Source organism: Anas acuta, chromosome 33 (genome assembly GCF_963932015.1).
Source record: "Anas acuta chromosome 33, bAnaAcu1.1, whole genome shotgun sequence".
Lineage (NCBI taxonomy): Eukaryota > Metazoa > Chordata > Aves > Anseriformes > Anatidae > Anas > Anas acuta.
Genome location: NC_089011.1, coordinates 1 through 12,972, shown reverse-complemented (window position 1 = coordinate 12,972; position 12,972 = coordinate 1). Strand labels below are relative to the sequence as shown.

General features: G+C 46.2%; 1 protein-coding gene across 1 annotated transcript; it reads left to right on the top strand.

The window, feature by feature from the left end:
* The first annotated feature begins 3,695 nt into the window (after positions 1-3,695).
* Positions 3,696-12,544, top strand: LOC137846561 (nascent polypeptide-associated complex subunit alpha, muscle-specific form-like). The gene is made up of 3 exons (XM_068664561.1): positions 3,696-3,891; positions 7,721-11,668; positions 12,454-12,544. Exons 1-2 carry the CDS (start codon positions 3,849-3,851, stop codon positions 10,273-10,275), a joined length of 2,598 nt encoding a protein of 865 aa, XP_068520662.1. The 5' UTR covers positions 3,696-3,848; the 3' UTR covers positions 10,276-11,668; positions 12,454-12,544.
* Positions 12,545-12,972: the final 428 nt, after the last annotated feature.

The window sequence follows — 12,972 nt, the reverse complement described above, 5'->3', positions numbered from 1 at the left end:
CCCGATTCTATTTTTAACCAAAATCCTGGAATTTAGGTGGGCAGGAAAGTATCGGAAATGATAAGCTCCGAATTTACCGAATATCGAGTAATTGCCCCCAATTGCGGGGGAAGTTGGGAAAAACGCAATTAGCAGGTGCCTGGGAAAAAAAATATATAAATTTAACGAAAATCGCAACTTTCGGGGGAGAATGGATTTATTTCTAAGCCCCCAGCTGGCGAAAACGTAAGAAATGTGCAAAAAAAGGCATTTTTGGGTCTTTCAGCTTCGATTCTGGTTATTTTCAGGCCGGGCACCTGCGTGGCGGGGAAACCCCAAATTGGGGAGAAATGACAGAAAAATGGGGCCGCAGCGCGGGCGGGCCTCAGAAGGAGGCGACGAGCTCAAAAACTCACCTCGGGCCCCAAATTCTCCAGGTTTTGGTTAATTTTGCTTTAAAAGTGGTATTTTTATTATTTTATTTGAATTATTATTTTTTTAATTTGATTTTTTTATTATTTTATTTGGATTTTTTTATGGTTTTATTCGAATTTATTTCATATAATAATTGTCAATTTCTTAAAAATGTATTTATTTATTTATTTTTATTTATTTTCATTTATTTTTATTATTTCTTTTTTTATTTTATTTATTTTATATGAAATATCCGCTACCTTAAAATTATTAGAAATTATTATTATTATTGAAGAAATATTTAAAAATTAGCATTATTAGAAATACGCTTTTTATTATTTTTAAGAAATACGTCTTTTAATATTATTATTAGAAATACCTCTTTTGCTATTAATTTCAAGAAAAACTCGCTATTCTAAAATTATTAGAAACATCTCTTATTAATTTTTTAAATTATTTTATTATTATTTTATTTTTATTTGTTTATATATTTTTATTTATTATTATTTATTATTATTTTTAAGAAATCTGCGTATTATTATTATTATTATTATTATAGTATAAATATTAGAATTATAATTATAGAAATATCACTATTTTATTAGAATTATTATTATTTTATTAGAAAAATTATATATTTTTTTATCCTTATTTTAGCAGGAATTGGTGCTATCGTACTTTTTTATTACTTTATTAATGAAATTTATTAATTTAACAATTTCTTTCTCCATTACTAATTTCGGGGGATGTTTCAGAATTATTTTATTGAATTTTATTTTTTTATTTTATTTTATTTTATTATTTTATTTTATTTTTTAATTATTTTATTTTATTTTATTTTATTTTATTTTATTTTATTTTATTTTTTAATTTAATTTAATTATTTTATTTTAATTTATTTTTATATTGAATTTATTCCATTTTATTGAATTTTTATTTTACCGAATTATTATTTTTTAATAAAAAAAATAAAATTGGTGCTATTTGGGCATTACGACAATTATTTGATTGAAAACACGGACTTTTTATCATTATATTACAAATATTTTTATTATTTTTTTAAAGAAACACTAAATTTTATTATTCCCCTTAATTTTGACTAATAATATCATTATTTGTTTAGAAATGACGATTATTATTAATAATGCCACGATTATTAGAAATAAATGCTATTTATTATTATTTTTACTAGAAATAACTGTTTTTTTGTACTTCATATTTTATATTTTTCACATTTTTATTATTCTCCATTTATTATTTTTAATTTTGATTTTATATATTTTTTTAATTTTTACCTATTATGCATTTTATATGTACTTATCGTATATATTTAATAAATTATTTATTAGATATTGTAATAATAAAATGTTTATAATTTAAGTAAAAACATCGAATTATTATATATATAAAATTATTAATTAATTATATAATTAATTAATTAAAATTATAATTCTATTTGATTATTATTTATTATATTTATTGTATTTTATTATATTTATTAATATTTTATATTAAATATTAAATAATATGTAATAAATTACATATGATATATTCATAAATATTATATAAATTTTATATTTATTGATTTTTTATTATTTTTATATTATTAATATATTTTTATATTATTATTTCTATTTTCATAAATACTTTTAAAATATTTTTAAATAAATTGCATTTTCTTCCTAAATCTTAAAAATGCTTTTAATTAAATTATTTCCAATAAACATTTTAATAAATTAATGGTTTTGCTCTAATTAGCATTATTTTCACTTTAAAAAATCTCTTTTATTTTTATATTTTCAATATTATATTTTTTTGATAATTTTATCCATATTTATAAATAAAATTCTATTTATAAATAATTATTTTATGTATTTATTAATTATTAATTCTACTATTATTTTATTAATTCTATTATTAATTATTTTATTAATTCTATTCTTATTTTATTAATTCCATTAATTCTATTATTTTCCATTTCTTAATATTAAAAACCCAACATTTTACCAAAATACCCAAAATTTAATTAAAATTAACCAAAACATAAATATATTAAAAAATATATATATATTAAAAAAAAAAAAAAAAGGGATTTTCAGCTCTATTTTTAACCCAAACCGCCTGTTTTTTTCCCCAAAAGGCCTCATTTGCCTGGGGACAGCTGCTTTTGGCCAAAAACACCTCGTTTTAGCCCAAAACGCGGCCCCCTAGGGGAGAAACTCAAAAACAACAACAAAGGTTAAAAATAGGGGGAAAAATAATGTTAAAAATAGGAATTTGACCATTTTGGGCTCCTTTTTCGCGCCACTGGCAAATGAAGCCCATGGGGCTTGTGGGATGGACTGGTTTATACTGGGCCATACTGGGAGACCCCAAACACCCCATACCCTGCTGCAGGAGGCTTACTGGGCCATACTGGTCTATACTGGGCTATACAGGGGGACACCAAACACCCCTTACACTGCTGCAGGGGGCTTACTGGGCCATACTGGGCTATACTGGGCCATACTGGGAGGCATTTATACCCCATAACCAGCTTCAGAAGGCTTACTGGGCCATACTGGGCTATACTGGGCTATACTGGGACATACTGAGGGACCCCAAACACCCCCTACACTGCTATAGGAGGCTTACTGGGCCATACTGGGCTATACTGGGACATACTGGGAGGCATCTGTACCCCACAACCAGCTGCACGAGCCTTACTGGGACATACTGGGATATAGTGGGACATACTGGGAGACCTCAAACACCCCCTACACTGCTGCAGGAGGCTTACTGGACCATACTGGGCTATACTGGGCCATACTGGGCTATACTGGGAGGCATCCATGTCCCATAACCAGCGGCAGGAGGCTTACTGGGGCCGTACTGGGCTATACTGGGAGGCAACATTACCCCATAACCAGCCTCAGGAGCTTTACTGGGCCATACTGGGCCATACTGGGCCATACTGGGAGGTAGAACCCAGCAAACGCACTCCGAGGTCTTTTGTCCCCTCCGCGCCACCGTACTCTGGATACTGTCACCACCAAGCCTCTAATCTGCCTAGCAACGCGCTCTGATTGGCCCCGCCGCGCTCGCAGGGGGCGTGGCCTGGCGGCGCGCCGCTTCCCCTAGCAACAGCGCACCGCCCCCTAGCAACAGCGCAACTCCCGTAGCAACCGCGTCCCTCCCCCTAGCAACGGCGCCACGCCCCCTAGCAACGGCGCACCGCCCCCTAGCAACAACGCAGTTGCCGTAGCAACGGCGCCGTTCCCCTTAGCAACCGCCCCCGGGGGCCGCCGAGTCCATTGGGGACTACGGGGGGGGGGGGGGAGGGAAGGAAAGGGTTAAAAGGGACAAAAGCTGAGGGAAAAAAGGCAAAAAAAGGGATTTTAAGGAAAAAAAAAACAAAAGGGGGGGGCGTGTCCCCGAGGGGCCGGGGTTGGGCCCCCCCCCTTCCCCCCCCTTCGATGTCTCGCCGCAAGCAGCGCCGGCCTCAGCCGCTCCGACACGGTGGGTGGGGGGGGAGGTGGTTTTTTGGGGGGATTTGAGAGGATTTTGGGGGTTTTTGGGGGGGTCGAGGGGTTGGGGGGGTCCTTAGGGGTCCCCCCCGTGTTGTGGGGTCGGGAAATGGGGTTTTGGGGGGGGAATGGGTGAGGGGGTTAAGGGGGGAAAAGTTGGTGAAATGCCCAAAAAAGTTGCGGGGTGGGGTCGGAAAGCGTCGGGACCCCCCCAACCGCCTCAAAAAAAATTAGGAACAACCCAAAATGTCTTTAGGATCATCCAAAAGCCTCAAAAAGTAACAAAATCCTGTCAGGATCTCCCAAAACCAACAAAATCCTGTCAGGATCTGCCCCAAAAGACCCCAAAACTGCCCCGAATCCACACAGAACTCCCCCAAAACACTTTAAAACATCCAAAACTCCCAAAAATAATAAAAATCCTGTCAGGATTTCCCCCCAAACACCCCAAAACCCCCCAAAAAACTCTTTAAACCCTCAAAAACTCCCAAAAATAATAAAAATCCTGTCAGGATTTCCTCCAAAAGACCCCAAAACTCCCCCAAAACAACAAAATCCTGTCAGGATCTGCCCCAAAAGACCCCAAAACTGCCCCGAATCCACACAGAACTCCCCCCAAAACACTTTAAAACATCCAAAACTCCCAAAAATAATAAAAATCCTGTCAGGATTTCCCCCCAAACACCCCAAAACCCCCCAAAAAACTCTTTAAACCCTCAAAAACTCCCAAAAATAATAAAAATCCTGTCAGGATTTCCTCCAAAAGACCCCAAAACTCCCCCAAAACAACAAAATCCTGTCAGGATCTGCCCCAAAAGACCCCAAAACTCCCCCAAATCCACTCAGAACCCCCCAAAAAACTCTTTAAAACGTCAAAAACTCCACAAAATAATAAAAATCCTGTCAGGACTTCCCCCCAAAGACCCCAAAACTCTACAAAATAACAAAAATCCTGTCAGGATTTCCCCCCAAACACCCCAAAACCCCCCAAAAAACTCTTTAAACCCTCAAAAACTCCACAAAATAAGAAAAATCCTGTCAGGATTTCCCCCAAAAGACCCCAAAACACCCCCAAATCCACTCAGAACCCCCCAAAAAACACTTTTAAACATCCAAAACTCCCCAAAGTAACAAAAATCCTGTCAGGATTTCCTCCAAAAGACCCCAAATCTCCCCCAAAACAACAAAATCCTGTCAGGATCTGCCCCAAAAGACCCCAAAACTCCCCCAAATCCACCCAGACCCCCCCAAAAAACTCTTTAAACCACCCAAAACTCCCCAAAATAACAAAAATCCTGTCAGGATCTCCCCAAAAAGACCCCAAATCCCTGAAAATTGCCCCCAAAACTCCCCAGGACCCCCCACAGCCCCCCTTAAAGCCCCCCTCAAACTTGCCCAAATCCTTGAAAATCTGCCCCAAAAATCCGCCCCAAATCCCCCCAAATTCCCCCAAACCCCCCTCAGGACCCCCTCCCCCCCCGGCTGTGACGTCATCATGACGTCACTTTTGGGGGGGGGGGTGCCATGGCCGAGCCGGGAGGTGGGTGACGGCCGAGGGGCCTGTCCGTGCTTGGGGCTGGGTTTTGGGGTGAAAAATGGGGATTTTGGGGAAGTTTTGCACGGGGGGGTTGCTTAGTGCGAGGGGAGGGGTCGTTTTGGGGTGAATAACGCGGATTTTGGGGGTTTTTAGGGGGGAAAATGGCTGTGGGGAGGGGGAATCGATTTTGGGGTGGATAAGGGGGATTTGGGGGCTTCTGGGGTGGGGAAATTGTTTCTGGGGAAGGGAAATGGATTTTGGGGTGAATAAGGGGGATTTTGGGGCAGCTGGGGAGGGGAGGGATCATTTATTTTGAAGGGGGATCGATTTTGAGGTGAAAAATGTGGATTTTGGGGTTTTGCAGGGGGAGAAATTGTTTACAGGTACTGGAATTGATTTTGGGGTGAATAAAGGGGATTTTGGGGGTTTGCTGTTAGAAAATTGTTTCTAAGGAGGAGATTTTGGGGTGAAAAACAGGAATTTAGGGGCTTGGGGGGGGGAATTGTTTATTTGGAACGCGAGTTGATTTTGGGGTGAATAATGAGGATTTTGGGGCCTCTCAGAGGGGGAGTCCTTTAGGGGGAGGGGGAGAGGATTTTGGGGTGAATAACGGGGATTTTGGGGTTCAGGAGGGGATTGTTTATGGAGGTGATTTTGGGGGTAATTTCGGCGATTTTGGGGGTAGAAAATCCTTGAAGGGTTATGGGGGGAGAATTTTGGGTGCAAAACTTGCGATTTTGGGTGCGATATCAGCAGTTTTGGGTGCAATTTCCGGAATTTTGGGTGTGAATGAGCAGTTTTGGGTGCAAAATCAGCAATTTTGGGGGTGAATCTGCGATTTTGGGTGCAATTTCAGGGTTTTGGGGTGTGATATCAGCAATTTGAGGTGTGAATCAGCAATTTTGGGCAAAATATCAGCAATTTTGGGCAAAATATCAGCTATTTTTGGCACAATATCAGCATTTTTTGGCATAATATCAGCAATTTTGGGCACAATATCAGCAATTTTAGGTGTGAGTCAGCAATTTTGGGCAAAATATCAGCAGTTTTAGGTGTGAATCAGCAATTTCGGGCAAAATATCAGCAATTTTGGCACAATATCAGCAATTTTTGGCACAGTATCAGTGAATTTGGGCATAACTTCAGCAATTTTGGGCAAAATATCAAGGATTGTTGTCACAACATCAGCGAATTTGGGCACAATATCAGCAGTTTTAGGTGTGAATCAGCAATTTTGGGCAAAATATCAGCAATTTTGGCACAATATCAGCAATTTTAAGTGTGAATCAGCAATTTTGGGCACAATATCAGCAATTTTGGCACAATATCAGCAATTTTGGGCACAATCTCAGCAATTTTGGCTGTGAATCAGCAATTTTGGGCACAATCTCAGCAATTTTGGGCACAATATCAACATTTTCATGTATGAATCAGCAATTTTGGGCAAAATATCAGCTATTTTTGGCACAATATCAGCAATTTTATGTATGAATCAGCAATTTTGGGCACAATCTCAGCAATTTTGGGCAAAATATCAGCAATTTTAAGTGTGAATCAGCTATATTGGGCAAAATATCAGCAATTTTGGGCACAATATCAGCAATTTTGGCACAATATCAGCAATTTTGGGCAAAATGTCAGCATTTTTTAGCAAAATATCAGCTATTTTTGGCACAATATCAACAAATTTGGGTGTGAATCAGCAATTTTGGGCACAATCTCAGCAATTTTGGGCAAAATATCAGCAATTTTGGGCACAATCTCAGCAATTTTGGGCACAGTTTCAGCAATTTTATGTATGAATCAGTAATTTTGGGCAAAATATCAGCTATTTTGGGCAAAATATCAGCAATTTTATGTAGGAATCAGCAATTTGGGGCAAAATATCAGCTATTTTGGGCACAATATCTGCAATTTTGGCACAATATCAGCAATTTTATGTATGAATCAGCAATTTTGGGCAAAATATCAGCAATTTTGGGCACAATATCAGTAATTTTGGGCACAATCTCAGCAATTCTGGGCAAAATATCAGCAATTTTGGCATAATATCAACAATTTTAGGCACGAACCGGCGATTTTGGGCCCAATATCACTTATTTTGGGCAAAATACCCGTGATTTGGGCCACAATCTCCCCAATTTTGCCCACAATCTCCCCAATTTTGGGTCCAATCCCAGCCGTTTTGCGTTTGGCAACCCCCCCTCATGCGGTCCCGCGTCACGGGAAGGGCATTTATTTTGGGTTAAAACCCCGCTAATTTGGTTCTTTTTTCTCCCCGCAGCCTCCCCGGCCCCCCGCCGCCCGCCCGCCAAGGAGCCTTCATCCTCCTCCTCCTCCTCCTCGGTGATGCCCCCCGAACCGGACCCCCGCCGCCGCCGCTTCCCCCCTCCCCCTCCCCAAAACCCCCCAAACCCCCAAAATCCTCATTTTTCGCCCCAAAACCTCGACATCCCCCTCCTTTTGGAGGAGCTGCGGGTTTTGCGGCAGCGCCAGCTCCGCCAGATGCAGCTCACCCAAGAAATTTGCCGCCACCTCCTCCTTTTGGGGGCGCCGGGCCCCCCGAAAACCCACCCCCCGCGCCCCAAAAAACCCCAAAACCCTCCCCCCAAACCCGTTTTCCCCTTTTTTCCCCCCAAAACGGAGCAGGCGGCGGTTTTTTTCGCCGCCCCCTACCGCTTGGCGCCGGCCCCGCGCGGCCGAACCCCCGAATCCGCCCCGTTGCCGGGCGACCCCCCGGGACCCCACGTGCGACCCCTAAATATTTTTGGGGTGAATTCCGGGGTTTTTAGGCACGGCTGCGGGGGCGAGCGGCCCTACGGCTGCGGCGTTTGTGGCAACCGTTTCGCCACCCGGGGCAACCTCAAAGTTCACCTCCACCGGCACCGCCAAAAAAGCCCCCAAGTGGCCACCCAGGACCCCCAAGTAGCCACCCGGGACCCCCAAGTGGCCCGGGACCCCCAAGTGGCCACCCGGGACCCCCAAGTGGCCACCGAGGGGGTCCGGGTGGCCACCGAGGGGTCGCGGGTGGGGGGCGGAAGATTTCGGCAACCCGACGCGGCGTCGGGTGGAGGGGGGGACGTGGAGGAGGTCGGGGGGCAAGCGGTGGCCAACGGGGGGCAAGCGGTGGCCAACGGGGGGCAAGCGGTGGCCAACGGGCAAGGGGGGGGCAATGATGGCCGATCGGGGGTCAATAGTGGCCAATCGGGGGTCAATAGTGGTCAATCGGTGGCCAGTAGTGGTCAATCGGTGGCCAACGCTCAACTGATGGCCAATAGTGGCCCAAAAATGGCCAATAGTGGCCCAAAAATGGCCAATAGTGGCCCAAAAATGGCCAACAGTGGCCCAACGGTGGTCAATAGTGGCCCAATGATGATCAATAGTGGTCCATTGGTGGCCAATAGTGGTCAATCGGTGGCCAACGCTCAACTGATGGCCAATAGTGGCCCAAAAATGGCCAATAGTGGCCCAAAAATGGCCAATAGTTGCCCAACGATGGCCAACAGTGGCCCAACGGTGGTCAATAGTGGCCCAATGATGATCAATAGTGGTCAATTGGTGGCCAATAGTGGTCAATTGGTGGCCAATAGTGGTCAACCGGTGGCCAACGCTCAACCGATGGCCAGTAGTAGCCCAACGATGGCCAACAGTGGCCCAACGATGACCAACACGCAACCAATGGCCAACAGTGGCCCCAAAATGGCCAATAGTGGCCCAACGATGACTATCAGTGGCCCAACGATGGCCAATAGTGGCCCAACGGTGGTCAATAGTGGCCCAACGGTGGTCAATAGTGGCCCAACGATGACCAACAGTAGCCAACTGATGGCCAACGCTCAACCGATGGACAATAGTGGCCCAAAAATGGCCAACAGTAGCCCAACGGTGGTCAATAGTAGCCCAACGATGGCCAACAGTGGCCCAACAGTGGCCAACAAGGTCCAATTGGTGGCCAACACTCAACCGATGGCCAATAGTGGCCCAAAAATGGCCAACAGTAGCCCAACGATGGTCAATAGTAGCCCAACAATGGCCAACGCTCAACCGATGGCCAACAGTGGCCCAAAAATGGCCAATAGTGGCCCAACGATGACCACCAGTAGCCCAATGATGGCCAATAACGGCCCAACAATGGCCAATAGTGGCCCAACGATGGCCAACAGTGGCCCAACGGTGGTCAACAAGGTCCAACTGATGGCCAACATTCAACCGATGGCCAATAGTGGCCCAAAAATGGCCAATAGTGGCCCAACGATGACCAACAGTGGCCCAAAAATGACCATCAGTAGCCCAACGATGGCCAATAGTGGCCCAACGATGACCAACGCTCAACCGATGGCCAACAGTTGCCCAAAAACGGCCAATAGTGGCCCAAAAATGACCAGTAGTGGCCCAACGATGACCAACAGTGGCCAACCGTTGACCAACGCCCAATTAACGCCCCCCAACGCCCAATTAACGCCCCCCAACCTCCAATTAACGCCCCCCAACGCCCAATTAACGCCCCCCAACGCCCAATTAACACCCCCAAACCCCCAATTAACGCCCCCCAACCCCCAATTAACTCCCCCAAACCTCCAATTAACACCCCCCAACCCCCAATTAACAACCCCCAACCCCCAATTAACGCCCCCAAACCCCCAATTAACGCCCCCCAACCCCCAATTAACGCCCCCCAACCCCCAATTAACGCCGCCCAACCTCCAATTAACGCCCCCCCAACCCCCAATTAACGACCCCCAACGCCCAATTAACGCCCCCCAACCCCCAATTAACGACCCCCAACCTCCAATTAACGCCTCCAAATCCCCAATTAACGCCCCCCCAACCTCCAATTAACGCCCCCCAACCTCCAATTAACGCCCCCCAACCCCCAATTAACGCCCCCCAACCCCCAATTAACGCCCCCCAACCTCCAATTAACGCCCCCCAACCTCCAATTAACGCCCCCCAACCCCCAATTAACGCCCTCCAACCCCCAATTAACGCCCCCCAACGCCCAATTAACGCCCCCCAACCTCCAATTAATGCCCCCCGACCCCCAATTAACGCCCCCCGACCCCCAGTTGACGTCCTCCACCACCCAACTGGCCTCTACCTCCCAATTAACGCCCCCAAACCCCCAATTAACGCCCCCAAACCCCCAATTAACGCCCCCAAATCCCCAATTAACGCCCCCCAACCCCCAATTAACGCCCCCCAACCCCCACTTGACGTCCTCCACCACCCAACTGGCCTCTACCTCCCAATTATCACCCCCAAACCCCCAATTAACGCCCCCAAATCCCCAATTAACGACCCCAAATACCCAATTAACGCCCCCAAACCCCCAATTAACGCCCCCCGACCCCCAATTAACGCCCCCCCCCCCCGCCCCCAGTGCCCCGTTTGCCGCCGGGCTTTGACCCGGCCCCGGCCTCCCCCCCACCGCGGCCTCCACCCCGTCGGCCGCCGCCATCGGTGCCAGGGGTGCGGGCGGCCAAATTTTGGGGTGGGGGCCAGGTCAAGGGGGGGGGACGCGACCCCAAATTCTTGCCCCCTCTGCCGGGAGAGGCTGGAGGAGGCCGGCGGCGGGGGGCGAGGCCCGGATTTTGGGGTCAGAGGATCAAATTTTGGGGTCAGATGCTCAAATTTTGGGGTCGGAGGCGCGGATTTTGGGGTCGGAGGAGCGGATTTTGGGGTCGGAGGATCGGGTTTTGGGGGCGGAGGTTCAGGTTTTGGTATCGGAGGATCGGATTTTGGGGTCGGACGCCCGGATTTTGGGGTTGGAGGATCGGGTTTTGGGGTCGGAGGCTCAGATTTTGGGTCGGATGCTCGGATTTTGGGATCGGAGGCTCAAATTTTGGGGTCAGAGGATCGGGTTTTGGGGTCGGACGCCCAGATTTTGGGGTCGGACGCCCAGATTTTGGGGTCAGAGGATCGGGTTTTGGGGTCGGATGCCCGGATTTTGGGGTCGGATGCCCGGATTTTGGGGTCGGAGGATCGGGTTTTGGGGTCGGAGGTTCGGGTTTTGGGGTCAGACGCCCGGATTTTGGGAAGGGGAGCCCAAAATCCCCAAAATGAGGAGGAGGAGGAGGAAGAAGAGGAGGAGGAGGAAGAGGAAGAGGAGGAGGAAGTAAGGGGGGGACCCCAAAACCGGGGGGACCCCAAATTGGAGACCCGAAAAGGAGGAGGAGGAGGAGGCCGGGAGGAAGGCCGCCAGGACGGAGGCTGCGAGGCCGCCAGGAAGCGGGTAAGGAGGGTTTTGGGGTCCCCAAAATCCCATTTTGGGGGGTTTTACCCCCAAAATTTTAGGGATGATTCGCCCTAGTTAATATTTTGGGGGAAATTTCCCCCATTTTGTTTTTTTTCGGTCTCTAAGTGTAGTTTTTTGGGGGCAATTTCATCATATTTAATTTTTTTTAGGGGATTTTCTCTTATTTAAGTTTTTTTGGGGTGTCCCAATATAAGATTTTGGGGAGATTTCCCCCCATTTAAGTTTTTTTGGGGGGTTTCCTCCCTATTTAGGATTTTTGGGGTCTCCCAACCTACGTTTTGGGGTGATTTCCCCCCAATTAAGGTTTTTTAGGGGGATTTCCCTTATTTACATTTTTGGGGTCTCCCAACATAAGATTTTGGGGCAATTTCCCCCTATTTAAGTATTTTTGAGTGGATTCTCCCCATTTAAACACTTTTGGGGTCCCCCCAACCTACATTTTTTGGGGTATTTCCCCCCCATTTAAGTTTTTTTGGGGGGGAATTCTCCCTAAATTTTTTTAGAGAATTCTCCCCATTTAATTTTTTTGGGGTCCCTCAATTTAAGTTTTTGGGGTCCCCCAATTTAAATTTTTGGGGTCTCCCCACTTAAATATTTTGGGGTCAATGCCCCCCCCCCATAAAAACTTTTGGGATTTTTCCCCTTTTCCCATCATTTTCGGGCTCCCTCACTACCAATTTTTGCCCCCAACCCCTTTAGAGCCATTTTTGGGGTCCCCACCCCAAAAATTTGGGGTGCTGACCCCTCCTTTTCCCCCCCAGCCCCCCCAGCGATGGAACCAGGGGACTTTTCCCGTCTGCTTTTGGGGTCCGAAACCCCAACGGAGACCCCCAGAGACCCCCCCGGGGACCCCCGAGGGACCCCAAGAGCCCGGGGGGGTCCCAGAAGACCCCGAGGGACCCCCCCAAAAACAGGGGAAGGGGGAGGAGTAGAGGCGATGCCAGGTAAGGGGATTTTGGGGGGATTTCGGGGGGATTTGGGGTCGAGGGAGGGATTTGGGGGGGATTTGGGGTGTCCCGGATGGGGTTTTGGGGGGATTTGGGGGGTTTTGGGGGGGATTTGGGGTGCCACAGATGGGGTTTTGGGGGGGTTAAGGGGATATGGGGTATCCCAGATGGGATTTGGGAGGGAATTGGGAGAGTTGGGGTGTCCCAGATGGGATTTGGGGGGGGGGTTGGGGGATTTTGGGGAGGATTTGGGGGATTTTGGGGAGGATTTGGGGGATTTGGGTTGGATTTGAGGGATTTGGGGTGCCCTAGATGGGATTTGGGGGGATTTGG

Coding starts and splice junctions, on each gene's coding strand:
- LOC137846561 (XM_068664561.1), top strand. CDS start 3,849: ATGTCTCGCCGCAAGCAGCGCCGGCCTCAGCCGCTCCGACACG. Junction 3,892..7,720: donor GCCTCAGCCGCTCCGACACG/GTGGGTGGGGGG, acceptor TTCTCCCCGCAG/CCTCCCCGGCCCCCCGCCGC.